This window comes from Lactuca serriola, chromosome 1 (genome assembly GCF_051521515.1).
Source record: "Lactuca serriola cultivar US96UC23 chromosome 1, Lser_US96UC23_V15, whole genome shotgun sequence".
NCBI classification, from domain to species: domain Eukaryota; kingdom Viridiplantae; phylum Streptophyta; class Magnoliopsida; order Asterales; family Asteraceae; genus Lactuca; species Lactuca serriola.
The window spans coordinates 59,802,299-59,829,165 of record NC_136408.1 but is presented as its reverse complement, the minus strand read 5'-3'; the positions used below and the strand labels follow the sequence as shown (position 1 = coordinate 59,829,165).

Below are 26,867 nucleotides of genomic sequence, written 5' to 3'. Positions count from 1 at the left end.
CTAATTTTGACTCGATTTTAAATTTTATATTATTAACATGTCGGGGCAGGATTGGTCCGTTAAATCCTCATAACTTCTTCATCCGACGTCCGTTTTCACCCATCTTTTTCTCGTTACGCTACTCTTAACGAGATCTTCGATTCTCGTTCAGGTCGTGTCGGCTAAAAACCGCTCGATCTAATATTCAAATTTCGGGTTGTACACTATTAATCCGAAACTTCGAAAAATCATAACTTCTTCATACAAAGTCGGATTTGGGCGTTCTTTTTATCGATGTTCTTAGTTTAACATATTCTACAACTTTTGTTTAGAGCGCTAAGGCTAAATCTCTCTCTATCGTAAATTCACTATTTACGCTTCCCAGTGTCGTGCCTTGTGACATATTCTACAACTTGGTTAAGATTATTTATTCTAAATAATCTTTTCTCGAAAAGTCATTTTCGACCCCTATTGCCTCTAATTTGACTAGCCCGGATTTGCGGGCGTTACATATAAAGTCTTCATCTTGATAAGTAAATTGATAGATCTGTAGATTTTGTCCACGTTCTCTATGCCTTGTTGTTTTGGATGGTTTGATCTCATCAAGCTTGTAACTTTATGCATCTCCAGGCCTTAGGAGTATTTGGTGCTTTAGATCTAGAATAAGATTGAGCTTTGAGACCATGCATGGATCTTGGCCCTTTTTACCCAATTTTTGACCTAATAAGAGTTCAAGACATACATGTCTGAAAAGCACAAATTTTTATTTGAGAATGGTGTTAAAAAGTCTTCTGGAGTTGTTGGAGAAGTGAACTTATAGATTAAGTGCTTATTGCTTAAACCATGTGGTGTGTTTGGACCATAAAGTTAAGATCTACGCACCTTGGAGAGTTCTAAGGGATAAAGTTAGAAACTTTATCCATCTAGACCCTAAAATGGACCAGATCATAGTTGGAGAACCCTTTGAATCGAAGAAAACAGCTTAACCCATTAAGTTGTTGAATACCTAGTGGCCACGACGTGGAGGCTAGGTTGGTCACGACTATTTTGTCGTATCGACACCACGACATGGTCAAGGATGACCACGATGTGGTGGTCAGTCTGTTGACTTTTGTTGACCATTTACCATTGACTTTTGGACCAAGTTTGACTTTGGGTCAAACTTGAGGATTTTGATCTATTGATTGAGATCCTATTTGGTTCTGGTGTTGGTGGATTCGCGGGAGCAAGCAATGCGGAAAAGGGCATCGTATCGCAGTGTTCAGAGTTCTTCAATTTAGGTGAGTTTCGCCTTTCGCTTTATTTCATTTTGGTTGTTCACTCGAAAATTAATGACACATCTAAGATTAGGGATTCTCAGAACATAAATCAACAAAAAAAAATTAATATGATGGAAATCGATGTGTACCTGGATAAGATGAAGATACAGATTGAATTATTAACCAATACTTAATCCATAGTGAACCGATAGATATCGTTTGAGTAGGGGAGAATTGGATTCGTGGGACTATCGATTGTCGCTGCCGTCGGACAAGAATGTAGCAGAGAAGCATAGTGGTTGAGCAGTATAGAGAAAACGAAGACGGTGAATTTTTTTAGGGTTCGATGTTGTAAATATAAACTGTGTGATGCAATTTTGAATATTCTATAGGATTCAATTTTGAATAAGATTTCGTCCTAAGAGTTTAAAGGATTATAAGGGGTAAAATTGGTATTTCATTTTGAATGGGAGAGGCTTAGAATGTGAGGGGCTTAGCAATTGCCATGTAGCAATTGGATACTGAAGAAAAAGATTTGACTTTTATAATTTGTATTCCAACCATCTTTGTTCCTTCCAGGAATTTTCCAAAAATTAAAACAATGACATGTAGATTTTGACATTTTGTCAATTATATATTTACATATGATTAGATCTCAATGATATAACTCAAAACCCCTCAATTATGGCAAAAATGCTCCTGTTGCTCTGGTTACTTGTAGATCTTCTCGTATTCATAATCACAGGTGTGTTTCTTTTTTCATTTGGTCCGTGAATACAGTTTTCGTTTTGCTCACAGGCGTTTTATCGTATAGTTTGGGTAATTAAACTATTATTTTCTTTTTAATTGTGTCAAAAAAAAAATTATAATGATTCATTTTGAAAACCGAATAACAAAAAAAATGGTTTTTTTTAACTGTTAGAAAAGTTATATTGATTCATTTTGATTTATATAATTTCGCATCATTTCAAAATAAATTATTTATATTGTATTATGTATATATATAAGAATGATTTTATGTTTACAGTTGCACAAGATGCGCAACCTGTAGGGGTGTGTTACGGAAGAGTCGGTGATGATTTGCCATCGCAACAGGATGTGGTGAACCTTTACAAGATCAACAACATAACCAGAATGCGAATTTATGATCCAGATCGAGCTACTCTTCAAGCCCTGAAAGGAACCAATATCGAACTCATCATCGGCGTTCCTAATGATTCTCTGCAATCCCTAAACCAACAAAGCGCAGCGAACACATGGGTTAAGAACAACATTCAAAATTACTCCGACGTCAGGTTTAGATACGTCGCCGTCGGCAACGAAGTCGATCCAAACAACGCGAATAGTCAATACGTAAGTTACGTACTTCCGGCGATGCGAAATCTACACAACGCCATTACAGCCGCCGGCTTAGGGAACCAAATCAAGGTGTCGACGGCAACCTACGCCGGTTTGTTAGGCGTCTCCTATCCACCAAGCAACGGCGCGTTTAATGACAATGCACGAGAGTTTATTGAGCCGATAATCAAATTTCTAGCTGAAAACAACTCGCCAATGCTTGTAAACATCTACCCCTATTTTGTAGACGCTAATGGCAATCTACTGTATGCGTTGTTTTTGTCACCGGGAACAATTGTGAGTGATAACGGCCGGAACTACTCGAACCTCTTTGACGCCATTTTAGATGCTCATTACGCAGCTCAAGCATCTGTTGGTGGAGAAAATGTGGAGATTGTTGTGTCGGAGAGTGGGTGGCCATCGGCAGGAGGTGATGCGTGGACATTTCAGACCGCAGAAACTTATTATACGAATTTGATTGCACATGTCACAGGGATAACAGGGACACCGGCGAAGCCTGGAAGATCAATAGAGACGTATTTGTATTCAATGTTTGATGAAGGAATGAAACCTGGAGCAGAATCGGAGAGACATTTTGGGATATTCTATCCAGATAGACGACCCAAATATCAATTAAGCTTCAACCTCATCAAATCAAGAAATGGAAAGATAAGTGAAAGATATGGACTTCTCTCTGCCCTCTCTATACAAGGGTTTTGAGAAGAAGCAAAGTATTCCATATAATAATGCGCCAAATCTCATGTAGGCGAGAAGTTGTGTACCAGATAATTCTTTGGAGCTCATTCCTATGAGCCGTATCAGGTGCGTGTATCTTGAGGTAAATTTGTTGTACTGCATCGGTTCTATTGGTGTAATAGGAAAAAGGTAGATTGAAGAGTTTCTTTTTTGTCTTCTCTTGCCCTAATTGTCTTCGATTATTCACAAAAAGAGTAGAATAGGCAGATCCAGGTAGCAAATTCAAGATTTTTCCATGTTCTTACTGCATTTTTTTTATTTTTCTTGATGGATTAGTCAATGCCATTCCTTGAATCTGACATAAACACGTGTGTTTGGGTAGTCTCCGTTCATATTTCGTTAGAATTTTACTTCAACTTTTTTTTTTTGTCAAAGATTCTAGAATCAGAACTTTGTATTTGACTGCCTCGGATAGATAACATATGATGTAAGAATTTTGTATCCATAGAAGCAAACTAAATTTTTTGAAATTGTTTTACTTTATAGGGCCAAATAGAACTCTTTTCTCATGTTGATTCACTTTACAAAGCCAAATAACCTTTATGGTTTGAGTGGAGACGAATAGAGAATTGACGATCAGTCTAGACTTTGATGCACACAAGGTGTTTGTCAAATTGTCCGAAAAAAGATTATAGTCCAACTAATTGTTAAATATGTAGAGAATTACTAATAATTTGCTTATTTTGTAGACTATCTTCTTCATAAGGTTACTACCGTTTGCATTCCCTATACTTATTGGTGTTGTTGACAATAATTTGGTTGTACAGAGAAGTAGAGATGTATATTGATATTCAATTGTGTGAGTACAAAGAGTACAATGAATAAATATATAGTAGCTAATGACACTTGTATTCCTAAATACAAGGTCCTATACTAGGTCTTCATATTGATTGAGATTGAGTCACGTGTTATACATGTGTACATCTTAGATTACTTTATCACCCATGCAAGCTCATGAGAGGGACGGACTTGAAGTTTGAGATGAATGACAACAAAGTGATCCTTAGGAAGAGCTTTAGTGAATATATCTGTCAATTGGTCTTCCGAAGCAACATTGGAAATGGTGAGATCAACGTGTTCTCGAATGAAATGAAAATCCAGGGCAATGTGTTTGGAACGTGTACTTACTACCGGATTTTTGGTCATGAAGATTGCACAAACATTGTCGCATAATAGTAAGGGAGGATGAATTACTAGAATATGTAACTCAGACATAAGTTGTCTAACCCATATAAGTCCAGTGTATGCCAAGGCCCTATATTGGGCTTCTGTACTAGCCTGTGTTGCTACCTTTTGTTTCCAAGATGTCCAACTTATAAGATTGTTGCCATGATAAATTGCAAACTCGTATTGGGAGCGACTGTCCAATCGAAATCCAAGAAGGCTAGAAGTGAAGATTGCACAAACATTGTCGCATAATAGTAAGGGAGGATGAATTACTAGAATATGTAACTCAGACATAAGTTGTCTAACCCCAAGGCCCTATATTGGGCTTCTGTACTAGCCTGTGTTGCTACCTTTTGTTTCCAAGATGTCCAACTTATAAGATTGTTGCCATGATAAATTGCAAACTCGTATTGGGAGCGACTGTCCAATCGAAATCCAAGAAGGCTAGAAGTGATGATTTGCTTGAAGGTGAAAAATGTAAACGGTGATCAAGTGTACCATTAAGATACCTTAAGATTTTTTTCACTGCTAATGAGTAGTCGTCCAGGAATGCATGTATTGACATACCCGATTAACTGCATAGGCAATACCATGGTGGGTAATTGTAGCATATTGTAGAGAGCCAACAAGTCGTCAATACATTTTTGGATCAGAAAATAAATTGTTCACCTTCTAGTGTTAGTCGGGAGTTCGAGTCGGCAGGTGTAGATATACGCGTAGCATTACCCATTTGGCTTCGTTAAATAATATCTCAAATATAACTCTCTTGACTAAGCATTAGACCCATGGATTGTCTTTTGATTTGAATTCCAAGGAAATAATGCAAATCACCAAGTCTTTGAGTGAAAAAAATTGGTTAAGTTTGTTGATGAACTGTTGAATATAAGCATCGTACCTATGATGATCAAAGCATCTACATAAACAATAATATAGATCACGTCCATGGTGGAGACATGAACAAATAATGAAGTATACAATTGATATGCATGAAATCCTTCTATGACAAGATAATTCTTTAGCTTAGTGAACCAAGCTCGAGGAGCTTGTTTGATCCCATAGATAGCCTTATGTAGTCGACACACAAGAGTTGGATTGTTGGGGTCTTGAAACCCGGAAGGTTATTTCATATAAACATTTTATTTCAAGTCACCAGAGGAAAGCGTTGTTGATATCCAATTGACAAATGCACCAACCATTTGAAATAGCAATAGATAGAACTATTCGGATGGCAATGGGTTTAATGAATGGACTAAAAGTCTCAAAGTAATCGACCCCTTCCTCTTGATTGTAACATTGTGCTACTAATCTCTCCTTATAGCGTTTAATTGTACCATCCGATTTTCGCTTGATCCAGTAAATCCATTTTCAACCTACAAGATTCATATTAGGTGGCCAAGTAACAAGTGACCATGTGCTATTTCCCATTAGCGCATCATATTAAAGTTGCATAGCTTGTTGCCAACAGGTGTGCTTAATGGCTTGTTTAAAAGTATGAGGCTCAATTGAAAGATCATACAAAACAAAGGTGGAAAAAGCTTTGGGTTTTAAGGAGTTTGTACAAGCTCTAGTGATCATGGGATGTTGACTCGAGTCAACAGATCGATAGTATGCAGGAGATATGTCATGTTGTCTTGCTCGTGAACTAGCAGTAGGTGTTTGATAGTGAGGAGTAAGAAAAGAGATGACGGTTGAAGTGGTGGAAGGTGAGGAAGTTGGGGTGCTATTAGAAGGCGGAGTAGGTAAGGGTTATCAGAGTTGGTGGAAGATATAATGGTAGCTTGTTGTAGAAGATTGGTGGATACTAAAGTGGAGGGAGTGGGAGAGACGGTGGGTGACAAAAGAGTATTCGTAGAGTATATAATACATATTCATTAAAGATGGCATGACGGGCAACGTAAATGAGAGAAAAGGGAGTATGGAAACATATGTAGCCTTTGTGAGTAGCTGAGGAATACACAAGTTAAGGAGCGAAAATCAATATTGTGATTGTTGTATGGACGGAGAAATGGATAACACAAGAAGTCAAAAGTCTTTATAAATGCATAATTTGGGACTTTGGAGTATAGCTTTTGATATGGGGACAAAAAAGTAAGGACATGAGTGATAGTTCTATTGTGGAGATATGTTGCGGTTTTGAAAGCATGCTCCCTAAAGGTGTGAGGGAGAGATGATTGTGCTAAAAAAGTGAGCCCTTTTTCAATTATGATGCAATTTTTGCAGTTAACCGCACCATTTTGCTCTTGCATATAAGGATATGATACACGATGGATAATACCGTGAGATGAAAGATATTTGGAAACATTTCTATACTCTTCACCCCAGTCGGTTTGTAGGCTTTGTATTTCGCTGTTAAATGGACTTTGAACCATTTTTCGAAATTTCACAAAGGTATGAAATACTTGAGATTTATGAGATAAAAAGTAAATCTAAACGGATTTAGTGCAATCATCAACAAACAAAACGAGATAACGATTTCCATTAATAGAAAAAGGGGAGATGCCCCCAAACATCCGAATATAGTAGTTGAAATGATTTTGTAGAAGAAAGATGAGAATTATTTAAATGTAAACGATGACTTTTGCCTAATTGACAAGAGTCACAAACAAAAGGAAAGTGATTGGAAGAAGTAGGCTGCTTGAATAAGGAGAGAAGACGCTTTAGAAGTGGTGCATGAGGATGAGCTAACCACTTGTGCCAACCATGAAGAGTGGTGTGAACTCATATGACATGGTGGGTGTTTTTTTATTTGTGGTGGAAAGGATACAGTTGAGACTTTGGTCAACGTTCCCTTTGAGGATTGTTTTGCCTTACAAAGACTTAACATTGCCATGAGATGGCCAAAACTCTAGATATACATCATTATCCTCGGTTATTTTAGAAACACTCAAAAGATGTTTTGTTATTTGTGGAACTATAAGCACAAATGGCAACTTAATAGAATGCAAATAAGATGAAGCAATGTGAGAAATAACAGGGTAAGTATTGTTACCAACTTAAAGCTTGCGAGGACCATATTATTCATCTGCAACATTCATCTTTTGAAGGTCTGGGGCTATATGATCTATGGCCCTTGTATTGAAGTACCAAGATGGATTAACCACTGTGAAGCGACTCTTATGGTAAACAAGGTTAGCTTGTCGAGATTGGTCTCTTGGATTTGGTCGTCGAGAGGGGTAATCAGTCTAATTGGAGTGTTGCCATCAATCCACCGCCTCATGCCCTGGTTTGGAGCACAACTTTTGAGGACGGCGACAATGGTATTCATTGGAGTGAAACCTAGAACCGGTGTTAGAGGAGGACCCATAGCCCGTAGAAGGAGATCGATATTGATGTTGATTGACGTTGAGATCAAGTGGAATCGAAGAGGTGGGAAGCGAAGGTGAAGTGACTGGTGATTGACGAAGATGTCCATGTTCCAAGCGAGCTTCCTCTTGTAGAAGCATACCAACGAGGTCATCAATAGAAGTTTGATCGTCTTTGACCATGAAGGTCGTGATGAAAGGGACATATGACGTGTCAAGTCCACCAAGAATGTGACCGATTAAATCTTCAAGATGAAATGGGATGAAGATTTTCAGCCAAAGAATCAGTTATGGCGCGTTTCCATTCCACATATTCGAGCATGGAGAGGGAACCCTTGGAAATCGACTGAAGATCAGACTTCATAGACATGCGGCAAGCCTTAGTTTGGGCCAAAAAAAAATTCTCAATGGCAATCCAAGACTGATGAAAAGAAGAGGAACGAGCAACAATTGCTAGGGATCGTTCAGAAAGGTTGGATTTTATCCAAAGTAAAGCAAATTGATCCCTTTTTCTAGAGAGTAAATTCAAGGTAAGGTTAGGTGATGTGATAGGAGGGCCTTCGGTGGGGGAGACGGTGGCGGTCTCTGATGGAGGATTTAGAGCAATAACGAAGGTCTCTAATTAGAACGTTTCGAAAACGGAGATAACAGTGGATCGCCATAGGGAGTAGTTGTCTCTGTCGAGTTTGATGTTGAGAGACGGAATCTGGAAATTAAAGGAATAGTTGGTAGCAAGTTCGAGCAAGAGAGAATTGGTAGCCATAAACAAAAGATGAGGTAAAAAAAACTTTAGTCGGCTCTTCATACCATATTACAGAGAAGTAAAGATGTATATTGTTATTCTGTGAGTTCAGAGAGTATAATGAATACATATATAGTAGCTAATGACAATTGTAATCCTAAATATAATGCCCTATATTAGATCTTCAAGATTGACTAAGATTGAACCAAAAGGTCTTTGGCCTAACGGTAAAGAGTGACTCTCTCAAATGAAATGTCATAGGTTCAAGTATCTCTAGGAGACATAGGTGGTATTTGGAAGTAAGTTAGTTTACCAATACAAAAAAATATTTACTGAGATTGATTCACCTGTTATACATGTGTACATCTTAAATTACATGTATACATCTAAGATGTGGAGAAATGAAGAATTGTTACTGGTGGTTGTGTATACATGGTGGAGTGATTGGCTTATAACCAATAGTTGAGGATCATATTGTATAGACTGCTTATAATTAGCATAATTTGTTGTATCATGTATCCTTTTAGTGCTAAATTTGATAAAGAAACATTTGATGCAACTATAATTTTCTTGATCAATTTTCAAAGATTTTGCCAAGATATGTTGTGTGCACGGAACATTAACACAAAATATAAGTATTTTTGTTTTGAAGGTAAATCTAAGCAATTATGACTCGGATATATAGGAGAGAAACAAAAAAATCAAGTATCATTTGAAATAAAAAAGAAGGAAGAGTTTTTGTATAACATATTTTTTGAAGTGTTTGACTATATGAAGATTAATCTCTATGCAATATTATGGTTAATTATATTTGTTTGACATTTACTTATTTTTGGGGGTGTTTGGATAGGCAAAAGAATAGGTTGCTTATTGCTTATCCCACCACAATAAGCAAAGTTTAAGTGTTTGGATAAGAAACCTTAAAACCAGTTTATTGTGGTAGGAAAAAACTAAATAAGCTGATTTTAATAAACAAGGGGGATGCTTATTGCTTTTTGCTTATTTTTAATGATTTGAAAATTTACCAAATTACCCTAAAAAAACCAATACGTAACCCATAAACCCTTTGTCGATCACCAAATCCTTCACAGTAGTTCTGTCGTTCGCTATTCATGCTCGTTGTTTGCCATCGACGACCTAAAAGCAATCGACGATCAAGTAAGGTTTGTGTATTCTTTTTTTTTCGCCTTGTATCAATCGACTGGATGATTTGTTCTTGTTTTTTTTCGTCTGGAAGCAATCGATCTGGAACCCTTCTCGATCAACAAATATGCTTTTTTTCCTCATCCATAATCGACGAGTTATTGAGGCTATTTGTTTCGTCATGCATAATCGACGAGCAATGGACATACATGGACGATTGCTTCTTTTTTTCTTCATCCTTGATTGTTCTTGTTACAGAAAATTCAGAAGTTTCTTTTAATTGCTATTGATGCTACTTCTATTTTGCTTCTAACTTTTGCTGCTACAGAATATTCAGAATTATCTTTGATTGCTATTGATGTTACATGTTTTTTTGCTTCTACTTGTATGCATTTTTGTTTGCTATTCATGCTACCTGTTTTTGTTTTTTTTTCTTTTGATTCAACATTATGGTGAAAATTCAAAATTTTCTTCATTCAATATCATGATTTATAAGCAATGGACACTATCGATGTTCATGATGTGGATATTGATACATCCAAAGTGAAAGTTACAAATATATTTCATTGGGATCCTCATACATTCAAGATATTTCTTGAGGAATGTATGACCGAGCTAAACGGAAATAGACTGAATACTTATTTCAATAAGTCCGCGTGCCAAAATATATGTAAGAGGATTTTGGAACGAACCGGTAAAGATTTGGACATACATCAAATGAAAAACAAATGAGACATTATGCAGAAAGAGTTCAAGTATTATGACCGTTTAACAAGACTAGAAACAAGAATTTCAACTGATCCCGTGAGAAATATAATCTCGGCATCAAAGGAATTGTGGGATGAGAAAATAAAGGTAATAATTATAAATTTTATCTAACAATTTATTATTTGTATTGTGTTTTTCGTGACATTCTCATTTTATACATATAAGAAGATAAAGAGTATGCTAAGTTTAAGGATACGAATTTGGATGTATATCAGATATATTATGAGGCTTTATTTCGTGATATCGTAGTTGTTGGAGACAAGGCTAAGGTACCTTGCGAATTTGGCGACGGTAGCACTCCGGATGATGTACAATTTGTGGATATTACGGATGGACAAGAGGATACTGACGATGTCCGATTATTTGATGATGTTGATCCTTTTCTCACATATAATAGTTCTAGTAAGAAAATGAGGGAAAAGAAGTTAACTCCCAGGTGTGACAACAAAAGGAAATTTGAAGGAAAAAGTATGGCAAACTCGTCATATGAAGAGAAACTAGACACTATTTTTGATGTTTTGTTAACAATGAGCACTCAGCCCTCAAGACAAACCACACAGTCACCGACAACAGAAGATTGCATGGCAATTGTGTCTACTTTCTCGGGTTTTGAGGAAGGCTCAATAGAATATTTAGAAGCGTTAGATGTCTTTTTAAAGAAGCCAACTCGTCAGAATTTTATGGTTCCAAAGACTAATGAAACAAAGATAGAGTTTCTCAAAAGGCTTATTGAGAAAGAGAAGTAGTTGAAGACATACTCTACTTTTCTGTCATGTGTTAGTTTCATGTTTGTTTTATGGTTAATTTTTCCCTTACCCCATGATTTTGCTTTTGTTTCCCTTTCCATGATTTTATGTATTAGTTTGACTTTAAACGGTTGTCATGTGCTAGACCTATCATTTCATCTATTATGTTGAATTTAAACGGTTGTTTTGTGTTTGTTTTATGCAATTTTGTTTCATGTTTGTTTTGTGGTCAATTTTGTCATTGCCCCATGATTGTGCTCTTGTTTTCTTTTCCATGATTTTGTCTAGTATGTGGTAAATTTCCATCTTACATTTGTTTCCTTTTCCTTTAGTAACAGGTTATATTCATGGCCAGTGACTGTGAAAGTGACAACTCATATGGCAGTGATGACTCATGTGATGAAATTGAAGAAAATGAAGAGATTCAAACACTTCTTTTATGTGGGTTTGTTGTCAAAGGGTTACTATTGACTCAAAAATCGAAATATGTATGTAGATGTCGTCGTTCATCTTCGCGCACAGTAAGCATGCTTATCGATGAAATATTTAACGATCATGAGAGCCGATGTTATGAACTTTTCAGATTACAAAACCTGGTTTTCAACAGGTTATGTAAGGATCTTGTTGCACATTATGGGTTAAATAAATCATGTCGTGTATCTATTCAAGAGTCCATTGGTATTTTCTTGTTATACTTAGCACATGGATGTGGAAATCGGTTAGTTCAAGAGTTTTTTAACCATTCTGGGGAAAACAATACATAGACAATTTCATAAAGTCTTCGATGTTGTGGTTAACGTAAGTAAGGACATCATCAAACCAAATGCTAACTACAACGAAACTATACCAGAACATATTTTAAATAACCCTCGGTATTATCCATACTTCAAGGTACTTATTTTGTTGCAAAGTTATGTTATTTGGTGAATTTATGTAATTGTAAAAATAATTGGTAACTTATTATATTTTTTGAACTTGTAGGATTGTATTGGTGTTATAGATGGAATACACGTGAAGGCCTTTGTTCCGCAACGTGACCAAATCAAATATATTGGACGAAAGAATTGCGTTACTCAAAATATTATAGCAGCATGTGATTTGAACATGTGCTTTACCTTTGTGTGGGTTGGATGGGAGGGGAGCGCACATGACACGAGAATTTTCAATGAAGCGTGAAGGAGACGTGAAGTTAAGTTTCCACTTTCAGCCGACGATTAGTATTATTACTTATTAATAGAAGTTTTATATTTTCAGACAGTATAAATGAATAACAATCATATGCTTTATTTGTACCTCTATAGGTAAGTTTTACCTAGTAGACGTCGGATATCCTAATACAAAAGGTTATCTTGCTCCTTACAAAGGTTCAAACATTCGTTATCATATTCCTGATTTTCGACGTGGACAGACTCGTGTCTCGCGGGAACCAAAAGGCTTCAAAGAAAAATTTAACTATTACCATTCGTCACTTTGCAATATAATTGAACGAACTTTTGGAGTCTGGAAGGCTCAATGGGTGTTACTAAGAGATATGCATGTAAATTTCAACTTCAAGACCCAAGTGAAAATTGTGCCAGCTTCAATGGCGATTCACAATTACATTAGAATGAGCGGTAGTGGTGATGCAACATTTCAGATAGCGCAAGAAGAATCTTATATTATGTGTAATGATGAAGGACACGATGATGATATTGAACCACATGACGAAGTATCAAGTGGACAACGTAGAAATGATGATATGTTTATGAGTGCGGTACGCGATATGATTGTGAGACAAATTTTCTCAAGGTCAAACACCCGTGCACGTAATGACGTATGATTTGTTTTGAAACTCTTTGGTATTTTCATTTTATGGTTTAATGTAGTAGTATGAAACTATTTTGGATAATATGGAATGAGTTGTAACTCTACGTTACGGATAATATTGATTTGGAATAAAATTTGTGGTCTCATATAGGTTTGCATGATAAATGTTTTTTTAGTTCTTATGGATAAGAAAATTATGGTCTCATGTTTCTTGAATATTTCGATAGATGTATCCGATCAATTTAAAAATAGGTGTAAAAATAATGTGGTAAATGTTTTTTTAGTTATGGATAAGAAAATTATTATTATTTAAAAAAACAAAAATGTTTTGTTTTAATAAGGAAAATATGTTAACATATAAAAGGAAACCATCTTTTTTGTCATTTTAATCATATAAACTGTTTTGTTTGTCAAACACTTAAAAATGTTTATTGCTTATTGTTTATTCTCACCGCAATAAGCTAATCCAAACAATTTTAAAAAAACTGTTTATTATCACCGCAATAAGCTAATAAGCTAAACATTAATTTATCCAAACGTCCCTTAATGGAAAACGTATTTTAATTTATGATTAATTTAAATTTCAAACAAACCATTTATTTAACATAAAATAGTTCATATCGTTAAAATTTTCATTTCTATCGTCAGGTATAGTAATTCACTAAAAGTTGTCAAACGGTATATGAACCATTATGTAGATCTTTTAAGGCGGTTATATCCAAATCCAACTGAACAAAAATCAACTTGAAACATGTTAATATATAAAACTAGGCGAATATCCGTGCGTTGCGCAGAAACACCTATATAGTTGAAGTCTTTACAAATATATGATTTTTTAAATATAACAATAACGTTGTTATTAAATTTGATATAATAATTTGTATATACCAAATTGATATAATATATTGATTATTTTCAATTATATGATAATATATACATTTATTATAACTTCATAACAATTGTTTGAATGACTTCTACCCGCGAGTTACACATGAATAAAATTAAATATAATATATGATTTGATGTTATATATAGTTGTTTTTATTGTTAATTAATTTTTTAAAATTTATTTGTTTAATGTTTTAATTTCTATCATTATAATTATTTTAAACATCAAACATTGTTTTTTATTTTAAAGCTAACAATATAATCATTTATAAAGAGTTGTTTTTAACTATTGTTATTATAAGTTATTTTAAGCTACTTATTTGGAAACTTTTAACGATTATAAAAATATATTTAAGAAATATTTTAGTTAAATTGAAATTACAACTTAGTGTTTGCTTTTATCACTACAATTTATCACTTTTAACTATTTACAAAATATTCTTTAGTTTTTTTAAATGAAACTGAAATTTATATTTTAGTTGACATTATAATGCGCAGAAACACCTATATAGTTGAAGTTTTTACAAATATATATTTTTTAAAATATAACAATAACGTTGTTGTTAAATTTGATATAATAATTCGTATATTAATTTGATATAATATATTGATTATTTTTAATTATATGATAAGATATAAATCTATTATAACGTCATAATCTCAATCATTTGAATGACTTCTACTCGCGAGTTACACATCAATAAAATTAAATATTATATATGGTTTAATATTATTTATAATTGTTATTTTTAACTAATTTTTTAAATTTTATTTGCTTAATGTTTTAATTTCTATCATTATAATTATTTAAAACATCAAACATTATTTTTTTTATTTTAAAGGTAACAATATAATCATTTATATAGAGTTATTTTTAACTATTGTTATTATAAGTTATTTTAAGTTACTTATTTGAAAATTTTTAACGATTATATAAATATATTTAGGAAATATTTTAGTTAAACTGATATTATAATTTAGTTTTTGTATTTATCACTATAATTTATCATTGTTAACTATTTACAAAATATTATTTGGTTTTTTTAGTGGAACTGAAATTTGTTATATTTAAATTAACAATTTAAGTATTTTGTCAAAACTGTTCAAAGATTGTAGCTTTAAACTGATAATGGCTTACATGCAACCACATTTTAAATCTAATAAATTAAGTATAATATGTTAAAATTTAAAGACATAACTTTGTAAATAGAAGTAAAGATATTATTTTAAAATTGAAAGACACTACAATTTATCACTTTTAACTATTTATAAAATAATTTTTGGGTTGTTAAAGTTAAATAAAATTTATATTTAAGTTGAGCCTATAATGTTATATTTTAATTAATAATTTAAGTATTTTATAAAAATTATTCAAAAATCATACCTTTAAAATGATAATGGTTTACATCTAACAATATATTAAAACTAATAAATTAAGTATAATATGTTAAAAGTTAAAAAACATAATTTTATAAGTAAAATTAAAGATATTATTTTAATATTGAAATTTAGTTTATATATGAATACACTTTAGATTTGATATTTATTTAACCTAATTACCAAATTATAATTATTATTATAAGGAAATTGAAAAGTCATGGGAGTTTCAAATGAATGTGGTGAAAGGAAAAAAGAATGGGAGTTTCAAATGTATGAGATTCAAGAAAAAATGCTAGCTTTATAAGTATGTATATGATTTGTCAAATAGAAAATATAGGCTTATTGTTTAAATTCAAAAAGAAGTATTAACATTTTTTTATAAGTTGAATCAAAATGTTGTATATTTTTTAAAAATCACCCACAAAAAAATTTAACCTACAAAATAAATATCACTTTCAGAAAATAATAATAATAATAATAATAATAATAATAATAATAAAATAAATTTTCTTTTAAAAAGATTTTCAATGTGAGTTTTTATGTTGTAAACAGTCGAGCACACCCTAGACGTGCAAAGACTAGACACGCTTTCAATAAACCCTCAATCCCCTTCCTACCGCAGGAAGCCGCAGTTGTTTGTATTCGCTCCCGGAATACGTAATCCGATAGAATGGCGACCGCTGCCGACGTAGATGCGCTGGACTTTGAGCCCGATGACGATGATCTCATGGACGAAGACGCCGCCGTTGACGTCGACGCATCTTCTCCTAGGGCTTCCGCTCCCATCCCTAAACTGAAATCCGCTATCACTGGCGGCTCTGTCGCTGCCGCTCCTAAGAAAACTAAAGGCCGGGGATTCCGTGAAGAAACTGACGCCGAACGTAACAACCGTATGTCCGGTCGTTTCGATTCGCTTGATTCCGATGGCGGCCCTGGTCCTGAACGATGTAAGTTGTAACTTTTCTCTTTTGCCTCAAATTAATTCCTTCCGGTTAGGTTTTAAGTGTCCTCTAGAATAATGTCTACATTTAGTTCTTCAAATTTAGGGTTTTTAGTTTCGTTGCTCTTGTTTCCCCCAATGCAAGTGGGAAAGTTACTTGAGGTTTCTCGTTAGGGCTTTTTGTTGATGTTAAAAATTATAGGGTTTGAAATTGTTTAAAGGTAGATTGCTATCATGGAAAATCAGACTTGGCAATTTGGCAACCCTTTTTATCTTGTTTATAATAAATCTACGAATATCTGCAGCAATTGAGGGGTGGATTATTCTGGTTACTGGAGTACATGAAGAAGCTCAAGAAGATGACTTACAAAATGCATTTGGGGAGTTTGGTGAGATTAAGAACTTGCATCTAAATCTTGATCGCAGGACTGGTTTTGTCAAGGTATTGTGATATTATTTTTTAGCAAGTTGTGTTTTCTTGATGTATGAAGTATGGAAGTGGCAAAGTTGTAATTTGGCTTTATACTGCAACAGGGGTATGCACTGATTGAGTATGAAAGCTTTGAGGAAGCAGAGAAAGCTATAGCTGCAATGGATGGAGGTGAGCTGCTGACTCAGAATGTGAATGTTGATTGGGCATTCAGTAAAGGTCCTTTCAGAAGGAGAAACAATAGGAGGAGGTATATATGTTCTTATTTCCTATTCTTATTATGTTTTCAACATATGAAATAAAATGCATGTTTTAAGTTGAATTTTTTGTTTAGCTAATGTGTTTTATTATAATCTGCCAGATCACCTCGCGGGAATCGGTCAAGAAGTCCAAGGAGGAGATTTTGATTTGGTGGGGTCCGGTTCATGAAGCAAACAATGTGCGAAGGATTTGTGTTTAAGTTTTTAGGTTGAAACTTGAAAGTGAGTAAGTTTAACTTGACTAATTAATTGTGCTTGATTTGCTTTTGCCTTTCTTTGGATGTTGTTACCTGTTAAGGCTCAAGGTTTTACTTATCATATGCATATGGTATGAAGACAAGAAGCTTTTTTTTTTGCACTTTGTAATGAGTTTGATGTATTTTGTATTGCAACATAAGATTATGAGAGAGAAATATGACTGTTTATGGTGTGTTATTCATTTATTCATTTAGTTATGTCATTCTGTGAGAAAATAGAAGTTTCAACTTCAAAAAAATGAAATTGCAACTACTAGATCATAACACTAGTTTATTGTTATGTAGAAAAGAATAATAGTTGTTTATTGATCATATAAGCACAAAAAAATAGTTATTTTTCCGATGACAAGGAAGACACATTTTAGTTTGTACATAGGGTTAATGTCACAAAGTGGCTAACAAATACTCTTATCAAGTCGTTTATATTTCTAATTGAACACATTAGTAATAATAACATTCATAAATCCCATTCTACACACCCAACATGATTTTCTTTTTCTATTAATAGCAGTCATAAAAATTCATGATAAACAATAAATTCAAAAGGTATTCGCTAATATGAGAGTGGAGAGTTTTTTGCAATATGATGAAAATTTGCATTTTTGCATATACCTACCCATTAAATATCCCATGCAATTTACTAAGACTATACACACTTATCCAATTCTATCTCCAAAATTTCACAAAAGATAAACCATGTATCACTCATTTCCTCATTTTATCCAATTCTACCACCAACAGCCACAGTCACCTCTCTCCTTTCATCCACAATAGATAAGTTTTCATCTTCATCATCATCATCATCATCATCATCATCTTCATCTTCATCTTCATCATCATCATCATCATCATCCTCATCAAAACGAATATTGTCGTTAACCACTATATGTTCATTGATAGAATCATCACTCAATCCAACTAACTTACTAGCTTCTGCTTTCTCTTCAACTGAATTAGCCAAAGACAAAAGAATATTCTTTGCTTTTTTATCAGGAACAACCCCACAAGACTCCATCTCTTGAAACCAAATCACAGCATCTCCAAAATCTCTATTCTTCCCATACGCATCCATAATCGTAGTAAAAACAGTCTGATTCCCTTTAATACCATGTATCTGCATCTCCTCATACTTCTTCATCATTGTTTCAAGATCATTAATCCTTGCATAACCTTTAATCAAAGTCCCATATGTAACAACATTAGGCTCAAGTCCATCCTCCTTTATCCTTCGAAAAAATCTCTCAGCTCCCTCCATGTCAGATGCATTCACATATGTCGACAACATAGTTGTGTATGACCAAAGATCCGGTGTACATCTGCACACCATAACATAATTTAGTCCATATCTTAATCTCTTGTTTCTGATATAAAAAAAGACGTAAATACCCTTCTCACCTGTCTCTTCGCATACTCTTGAACACAATCTTCGCCTGATCCACCATTCCAGATATTGCAAATGCATCAAGCAATATGTTATACGCCTTTTGTGTTGGCCTAAAACATAAGAGTAAAAAATATAAAGCCATAAAGAATATTTTTTTTTAATTCTGAATTAAATACCTAACACCAGCATCAAGCATTTCTTCAAAAACAGCTAATGCTTCTTCTTCTCTTCGGGCTTTTCCATAAGCACTAATGAGTAGGGCATAGCTGACTACATCAGGGCGGACCCCAGCTCTATGCATCTACATGCAATATCAAAAGATATAAATAAAAAATAATTTAAAAATGGATTAAGTTCTTTTTATATTACCTGATCATAGACTTTGGCAACCTCTTTATAGTTAGATTCGTATGACATCAAGCTATTATAAGTCACTGAGGTTTGCTGGAGTCCTCTTTCATTCATCATTGAAAATAGCCTTCTAGCTTTATCATTGCTTCCTGCTTTTTTGTACATATAAATCATCATGTGAAACATCTGTTGATCTGGTTTCAAAGATGACACCTCATCTGTCAAAATGCTTTCAAAAATTTCTTCAGCTTCTTCAAACTTGTCTGCCTGCAACATCCATAAGATGAGGTTCAAAATCTAAAGACAAGAATAAGAAAAAAGAAAGAAGAAGAAGAAGAAGAAGAAGAAGAAGAATGGAATGCCTCAACAAATATCTTGAGAATTATTTGATATGTTATAGCAGAAGGTTCAGGTCCTGAAGATTGCATCCTTCTGAATATTGCTTCTGCTTTGTTGCATTGACCTCCTTTTCCATAAGCTTCCATAAGAGCAGTATGAGATATAACACTTGGTGGATAACCTTTCTTGTTTATATAACTAAAAACCCTTTCTGCTTTGTTGAAATCCCCTTCTTTTCCATAAGCAGTAATCAGCATCAAAGCATCCATTTCATTGAAATTCCACCAATGCTGAGTTCGAAGCCACTCAAGGATCTACAACAGCATTAACAAATAACAGCAAACCCTAATGAATAATCCAATAACTTAATCATATGATAAAGTTATACAATTAACAGTGATCATGTATAATAATACCTCAGCAACAATATTCCATTTCTTTTGCTGTTTAAATCTAACTAAGGTTCCTAAAACTAGATCTTTAGGAAGAGGTTGGTTTTTTGTTCTTCGTGTTCTGAGCACAGAAACTGCAGAGCCCACCTCATCAATTTCATTCATCATCTTCCTCCAGCTCTTTTGATCTTCTTCATCAGCAGCATCATCAAAAACTTCAATCTTTTTCCTTCTCTGCATAAACTTTCTGGGCGCCAACATGCCTTGGCAGACCACCCTTGCTCGTCTTTGAACATTGAAGTTGGGGTCAATGCGATATATGCTAGCAATCTGCTTACTATAGTATTCAAGCATGTTAACATATTACAGTGAGAGCTTACTTAAAAATATTATCAGTGTACAACAGCAATGGAACCCTTAGAACAACAAAGATAAGATGCATTCTTTACAAAATCATATCAATTTTCGTGCACTGTGACAGAAATTGGTTATAAATAAACTACAAACCCTGCTAATTGATTAAGGTAGCCAAACGCTAGCGACAGAATTAAACTAATCTCATTTTAATCGGCAAACGAAATGATATTATCGACTATATGAGAAAGATCAAGTGCAGATAAGGGTAAATATGCAGAGGATTATAGAAGTTCATGAGAAATGATTACTGACTTGATATGTGAAACGAAAGAATGACGGCGACGAGGAATGGGGAGAGTGTGAGAGAGTGACGCGGCCATTTTATTTGTCAGTTCCCGTCCGTCTGCCGGCAATTGTTACGGCGGTGAAGAGGGTTGTACGGTGGTTGCGCGCGTTCGGGGGCAAGTGGAGCGACCGTGTGACGGCGTCGCCGGTTGGATAATTGAACTGAGAGGTCGCTGTAGCAACAGGATAGGATATTTGAGAGAGGTTTAGACAGGGGTTTTCACTAGATGAACAAAAAGATAATGGACGCCCGTGCAAACCAATACTACTATCTTACAAGAAATAAGAAAGCTATTTTGTTATGTATAAATAAAAAAACTTAATTTTCATATAATATTTAAATATAATAATTACAATAAATTATGGTTATTTTTAATTAATTTTTTTCCATATGTCATAGTTCTATTGATTTGAACACATGTTATTTTATTGTTATTTTTAATTAATTTTTTTCCGTGTGACATTTTGTGGTTTTTTCATTTTATTAATTTCAACATAATATTTAAATATAATAATTACAATAAATGTAATAATAAATGCATATCAATTTCATTAATTGACTTTCTTCTAATTGCAAATTTTCTAAATTAAAGTTTCATTTGTTTATTTATCTAAATTATTTGTTTGAATTAAAAAAAACAATTTAATTTTAATAATTCAATATTTTTCTATTTTTTTCTTATAAATTCAAACTTCTCAAATGTTAACAGTTTTATATTTTTTTTCTTTAAAATGAACACATGGAATTCTCAAATGTTAACAGTTTTATATTTTTTTTCTTTAAAATGAACACATGGAATACATGGGCCTTACATCTAATAAATTTATTATACGACTTTAGTTAAATATTTTCCAAAGTTATAAACTCCATTAAAAAAAATCTAATATAAACTCTAATAAATGAATTTTTTTGTCACATGTCAAATTCTTATTGATTTGGCCACATGTCATTTTGTGGTTATTTTCAATTAATTTTTTTTTTCATATGACATTTTGTGGTTTTTCCATTTTATTAAATTCTGCATAATATTTAAATATAATAATTGCAATAAATATAATAATAAATGTATATCAATTTCAATAATTGACTTTCCTTGTAATTTTAATATTTCTAAATTAAAACTTCATTGGTTTTCTTTGTTTATTTATCTAAATTATTTGTTTAAATTTAAAAGAGAAAAAACACTTTAATTTTAATAATTCAATATTTTTCTTATAAATTAAAACATTTTCAAATATTTAGAATTTTTATTTTTAATTTTCTTTTTAAATGAACTCATGTAATATATGAGTTTTGCACCTATTCCTCTCTAATAAATGAAAGTTCTTTTTGTCATTAGTCACATTTTTATTCAATTTGTCAAATGTCATTTTGTGGTTATTTTGATTTTTTTTTTCCATATGTCATTTTATGAGTTTTTTTTTTCTATTTTATTAAATTCTACATAATATTTTAATGTAATAATTGCAATAAATGTAGTAACAAATGGATATCAATTTCATAATAAAATTAACTTTTAATTTCAAATTTTCAAAAATTAAAGCTTATTGGTTTCTTTGATTTATTTAAATTATTTGTTTAAATTTATAAAAAACATTTTAATTATAATAATTTATTATTTTTCTTATTTTCTTATAAATTCAAAGTTATTAAATATTTTGACATTCATATTTAGTTTTTTTAATTAATCCATATAATACATGAGTCTTACAAATAGTCGTATAAGAAATAAAAAAAGTTATTTTGTAAGTTTTCATGTAGAAAAAAAAACTTAAAATAACTTTATTATACATCTCGGTTAAATGTTTTCCAAAATTGGGATGAGCAACAAGTCAAATCCAAATCGAATCGGCACGAAGACCGAAAACCTGAAACCCGAAAATCTTGAATATCCTAACCGAAAACCATATTGTTTTGGAGTGTGTCCGTTTGGGTTTCGAAACCCTAATTAGGTTTCGGTTTTTGGACCAAATTGTAGTATTTCTTGGGCTAATTATAACTTTTGGGACCATATGGTTCATATATTCTATTTGTTTGACATCTTTTTCTAATTAGCTATTTGGTTATTATGATTTTAAGTCTTCAAACTCATTTTTTTAGTTTTTTGGTACTCTATTTATATAAATTATCATTTAATTATTTCATTGTCAAACAATTGTCCAATACTAAAGAGTAAAGCATTTATATTACATTTTTCATGTATCATTTCTATTAGATAATCAAATATTATTAAATGCTCAACGCTACTGTTAATAATACTTGATGGCTAAGTACTAACTGATATTTATTATTCAATGCAATACGTCGACAAAAAAAAAACCTTTTGTTTCCGGTTTGGGCCGGGTAAAAACGCATATTTTGGGTGTGGTCCGATCCAAACCCAAAAACCGATTTATGTCAAGAATTAAAATCGAAATTGGTCAAGTTAGATGTGTTTTCGGTGCGGTCCTAATTTTTTTTTCGATTCGGTCCGGTCAGACAAATCATGTGCTCGTCCATGTTCCAAAGTTATAATCTCCACTAAAATTCTAATATCTTATTAGAAATAAGAAATTCTCTTAAGTTTTTATGTAGAAATAAAATAAAATAAAAAACTTGAAACAATTAGAAAATTTAGAATTTGAAAGTTATCAATCCTATTAAAATTTTAATTTTTTTAATGTAAATTAATAAGTGGTTATATATATATATATATGACATCCCCAAATTAATGGTCATTTTAAAAAATTTATTTATGTTTGTTTTAAACTCAGAATATCATTTTTGAAGAATAATATTGCGGAATTTATACCAAAAATATGATAAATATATTATCAAAGCATTTCCGAAAAAATGTATTTTATTTATATTAAACATTGGAATGTCATCATCAATACAAAAACATAAGCATAAATAGACCTTACGTTCATTTACACTAATAATTTACATATCCTTTATTCTCTCAGTGTAATGTATCTCCGCATTGATACCCGTGATACCAATAAACTGAGTGAGTCAAATTGGGAAATCTGGTGAGTACATGGGGTTTTCAACCCACAATAATATAGTTAATTTGTTTCTTTACATACTTCATGTCAAACAATTAATCTGATTACTCATCCCTATTATCTTCTTTATTCTTAAGGATCTACCTTAAGAATCATTTATTCTTCATTCATTCATTCCTAAGGATTTTCCTAAGGAATAGGCACGAAGTCCATCGTTGTCAGGGTTTATCCAACTGGCACCTATAGTTGTCGATATTATCTGTTAGGCACAACTGCCAATGTTCATCTATATGACACTAAAGCCATAGATGCCAACGTTCATTGATAAGGCACTAAGTCCATAGCTGTCGGGGTTTTTAGAGTGCATTTGATGAACACTTCGTTCACAAACACCTACAGGTTGAGAATTTGCTAATGTTTCACATGACTATCTAGAATAGTCCGTGGTTGTCATCTATATTTGCTGCTAGATGACACCATCGTTAAGGTCAAAGCTTCTTATCATCTTACACCTCTCATCATCTATATCATCTTTCATCTCTCATCTTTTTTCACATCATCTCTCATCTAACCATCTTTACCCAATATATTTATAGGTATAAAAATACATATACAATTTAAATCAAATAAAACATATATCAATCGTTTATGCAACGTAGATATCAAGAGCACATATAATATGCACACACATAGCATATAGTTTATATTAAATATTTCATATTTATGTGTAAGATGAAAGTAAATATGCACTCACTTGTTAAAGTGACGACTCGAAATTCGGGCAGCGCTTCGCTTCTAACAATCATCTTTTCCTCTGACGAAACCTAGTATTGTTATCACTATATTTTAGTCTAATATTTATTGCGACTAATTATTAGTATAAATTTATCATTAACTCAGAGTCTACTTTCATGATCTATCAAGTAAGGATCAACCAAGTAGGACAACTTAGGAGGCAGGACCATTTCAGAGTATAGCTTTTCTGAAATCCAACAACCAAGCCAACATGACCGTTCTAGACACCTCTCCCATAAGTAGATTAATCATTATAATGACTTTGAATCACTGATAAATCTTGTTTATAGGTTCATAATAACGATACTGAACTTAAACATAAGTTATACTTGAAGTATGGTAAGCATAACTCGCTTATTGAAAGGGGGGTTAGCGAGGAATCAGGCTCTGCACGAGCAGAACTTCTCAGCCGAAAGCTCTTCTTCTCGGAGCCTTTTGGCGCTCCGGGCTCCGCTACTAACACCTAGGAGGTACTAGAGAAAATGTATTAGGACCTTGGGGGTTTGGGAGAGAATAGAGTTGAAAGATGTGAAGAATTGAGTGATTTTCGACTCTATTTATAGGTTGTCCATGGTCCTCTCACGTCATGAAACATGCCTCTCACGTTGTGAGTCTTGTGTAGGCACCGAGGCTTCGTCTGGTGCTGACACGTGGCACAGGACGCAGGTAAAACAACCAATCTTAAAAAAAATTCATAATGTTCGCCTATGAGCTCCGTTTTTTGACGTTCTTTATATCCACACATAGGTATTGACAAAATCTACAACTTTCCTTTTGACCCCATTGGTTAATTATTGAGTGATCTTAAATTTAATAGTCTGAGAAGATTATATTGTTAACGACCGTGTAAATTTTATAACTTTTACATATTGACTCCGTTTTTGACTGTCTTTTTATCTTTGAAGTCCTGTTAATGAGATCTTAAATTCTCATTTCGATCATTTTGGCTAAAAATCGACCGATCTAAAATTCGATTTCTGAGTTGTATACTGCTACGCTGAAACTTCAAAAAATCATAACTTCCTCTTACAAAGTCAGATTTGGACGTTCGCTATATGCACACTCTCGGTTTTAAGTCTGCTATGACTTTAGTTTAGATTACTAAGGCTAAAAAATAATTTATCAAAAAAATCACTTTTTACATTACGCAGAGTCGTGCCGGTCTAATCGCGAAACTTTGACGGGTCATAACTTTGTCGTTATAAGTCGGATTTCAACGTTCTTTATATGTACAAAATCTCTGTGACACGTACTATAACTTTGGTTAAGATTATTTATAAAAAGTCATATTTGACGAATTTGTCAAACCAAGAACTCGTTAAGAACTCGTACACTACTAGGATGAGGGGCAAACTCACTAAGAACTTGTCCACTACTGAGGGAGGAAGAAAGATGACGAATTTGTCAAACTAAGGTGCAAGGAATGATGAGAATCCTAAGGTCCTATTTATAGTATTTGATCCCTTCATTGGTTTTGTTCTCCATCCAATGTGACATAGGAGGAGATTTCAAAATTCACTCTTCATCCCATGTAGGATGAGGCGATATTGTCCAACCCCTAATTTCATAAAGGTTATGGAATATTCAATAAACCAACTATTGATTAATTAATATTAAACCCTTTAATTAATTAAAATGTTTAATTAATTTCCAAAATATATTTTTGATTAGTTTCTAATTAATTATTAAATCATAATAACTAATAAAGTAACTTCTCCTTTATTTATTCTACTCAATTTGAGTCCTTAGAGAAACCTAAGAGGACCCTGTTATTATTAGAAATATCATAAATAATTAATGACATTCTACATTCTTTTAAGTTTTTACAATCCACTTCCTATAAAAGGTTTCCGTCCTTAGAACCACCTTTTTACACATTTCATAGTTTAAGTTTATGTATGTGCATTCCAAATGAAATACGCTTAAACTATGGCTCTGATACATTTTTGTAACACCCCATACTTTTAACGACAATGTTATCAATATGGTTTCATAAACGTGTAACATCCGAATCCTCGAGGTACGAAAAATTAAGTAAAATATGGATTTGAGGATGGCCACGATGCGAGGGAAGTACTGTCACGTTGTGACATGTCCGCGTTATGTGGGAAGGGTTATTTAAGTGTCACATGACACTTTAAGGGTCACGACGTGACGCCCGATCAACTGCAAAACCTTAAAATTTGGACCTGGGCCCTATTTAAAGGAAGTGAAGGGCTAGGGTTTCCTTCACCTTCAGCCTCCATCACCTCCAGACCTATAAAAGAAAACTTTAACCCTTCTCCTCAATTTTTGGGCTCATTTTGGTGCTTGTGTTCGCTTTTGAAGAAATGTTTCCTCTGAAGTGTAATTAATGTATTGGCTAGCTTGGAGCTTCATTTTAAGCAAGTTTGGACCTTTGTAAGTGTCCACGGTCTAAACTTTCTTATGCTAGGTTGCTAGATCTAAAGGTTTGTCCCATTTTCTTCATATACGAATTGGAATGGTAGGATTCCATAAATTTAGAAACTTTTATGGATCCTTGAGGTCCTTTGTATATCATACGGATCAAATCTGGAAATTAAATGCGTATTTGACCCATGCATCTGAGCTTTGGTGATTTTTTCTTCGTTTTGACCCAATATGAGATCTAGATATGTATGTCTATAAAACATTGATTTTAGGATGATTTGAGAGTTATAAGGCCTTCTAGAAAGTTGGAATGATGCCGAGTGATTCAAAACCCTATGTAACTCATCATGCTTCGCAACCTAAC

At 33.1% G+C, this 26,867-nt stretch overlaps 3 protein-coding genes across 5 annotated transcripts; 2 read left to right on the top strand and 1 right to left on the bottom strand.

Moving 5' to 3' along the window:
- The first annotated feature begins 1,842 nt into the window (after window positions 1-1,842).
- On the top strand, window positions 1,843-5,180 carry LOC145089427 (glucan endo-1,3-beta-glucosidase-like). 3 transcript variants are annotated; one of them, XR_013701394.1, is made up of 3 exons: window positions 1,843-1,983; window positions 2,266-3,398; window positions 4,022-5,180. XR_013701394.1 is itself a non-coding variant. In XM_079027870.1 (2 exons), exons 1-2 carry the CDS (start codon window positions 1,923-1,925, stop codon window positions 3,294-3,296), a joined length of 1,092 nt encoding a protein of 363 aa, XP_078883996.1. In that variant the 5' UTR covers window positions 1,843-1,922; the 3' UTR covers window positions 3,297-3,483. The 3 variants fall into 3 exon arrangements, 1 of the variants encoding a protein (XP_078883996.1); XR_013701393.1 differs by lacking the exon at window positions 4,022-5,180 and adding an exon at window positions 3,819-4,007; XM_079027870.1 differs by lacking the exon at window positions 4,022-5,180 and having other exon boundaries at window positions 2,266-3,483.
- A 10,641-nt stretch (window positions 5,181-15,821) lies between these two features.
- Window positions 15,822-17,339, top strand: LOC145089421 (RNA-binding protein Y14A-like). Its single transcript, XM_079027863.1, has 4 exons — window positions 15,822-16,221; window positions 16,520-16,656; window positions 16,749-16,894; window positions 17,006-17,339. Exons 1-4 carry the CDS (start codon window positions 15,945-15,947, stop codon window positions 17,049-17,051), a joined length of 606 nt encoding a protein of 201 aa, XP_078883989.1. The 5' UTR covers window positions 15,822-15,944; the 3' UTR covers window positions 17,052-17,339.
- Window positions 17,340-17,688: 349 nt separating this feature from the next.
- On the bottom strand, window positions 17,689-20,591 carry LOC145089413 (Tetratricopeptide repeat (TPR)-like superfamily protein). Its single transcript, XM_079027856.1, has 7 exons — window positions 20,297-20,591; window positions 19,652-19,964; window positions 19,259-19,549; window positions 18,915-19,163; window positions 18,722-18,846; window positions 18,557-18,655; window positions 17,689-18,477 (listed from the first exon to the last, which is right to left on the bottom strand). Exons 1-7 carry the CDS (start codon window positions 20,362-20,364, stop codon window positions 17,880-17,882), a joined length of 1,743 nt encoding a protein of 580 aa, XP_078883982.1. The 5' UTR covers window positions 20,365-20,591; the 3' UTR covers window positions 17,689-17,879.
- Between the last annotated feature and the right edge of the window lie 6,276 nt (window positions 20,592-26,867).

What these genes read in the sequence shown, in the direction of transcription:
- LOC145089427 (XM_079027870.1), top strand. Translation starts at nt 1,923, where the DNA reads ATGGCAAAAATGCTCCTGTTGCTCTGGTTACTTGTAGATCTTCTCGTA. An exon ending in TCTCGTATTCATAATCACAG is followed by an intron (nt 1,984 to 2,265) that starts GTGTGTTTCTTT and finishes TTATGTTTACAG; the next exon opens with TTGCACAAGATGCGCAACCT.
- LOC145089421 (XM_079027863.1), top strand. Translation starts at nt 15,945, where the DNA reads ATGGCGACCGCTGCCGACGTAGATGCGCTGGACTTTGAGCCCGATGAC. An exon ending in CGGCCCTGGTCCTGAACGAT is followed by an intron (nt 16,222 to 16,519) that starts GTAAGTTGTAAC and finishes GAATATCTGCAG; the next exon opens with CAATTGAGGGGTGGATTATT. An exon ending in GCAGGACTGGTTTTGTCAAG is followed by an intron (nt 16,657 to 16,748) that starts GTATTGTGATAT and finishes ATACTGCAACAG; the next exon opens with GGGTATGCACTGATTGAGTA.
- LOC145089413 (XM_079027856.1), bottom strand. Translation starts at nt 20,364, where the DNA reads ATGGCCGCGTCACTCTCTCACACTCTCCCCATTCCTCGTCGCCGTCAT. An exon ending in TCTTTCGTTTCACATATCAA is followed by an intron (nt 19,965 to 20,296) that starts GTCAGTAATCAT and finishes TGAATACTATAG; the next exon opens with TAAGCAGATTGCTAGCATAT. An exon ending in AAGAGTATGCGAAGAGACAG is followed by an intron (nt 18,478 to 18,556) that starts GTGAGAAGGGTA and finishes TATGGTGTGCAG; the next exon opens with ATGTACACCGGATCTTTGGT.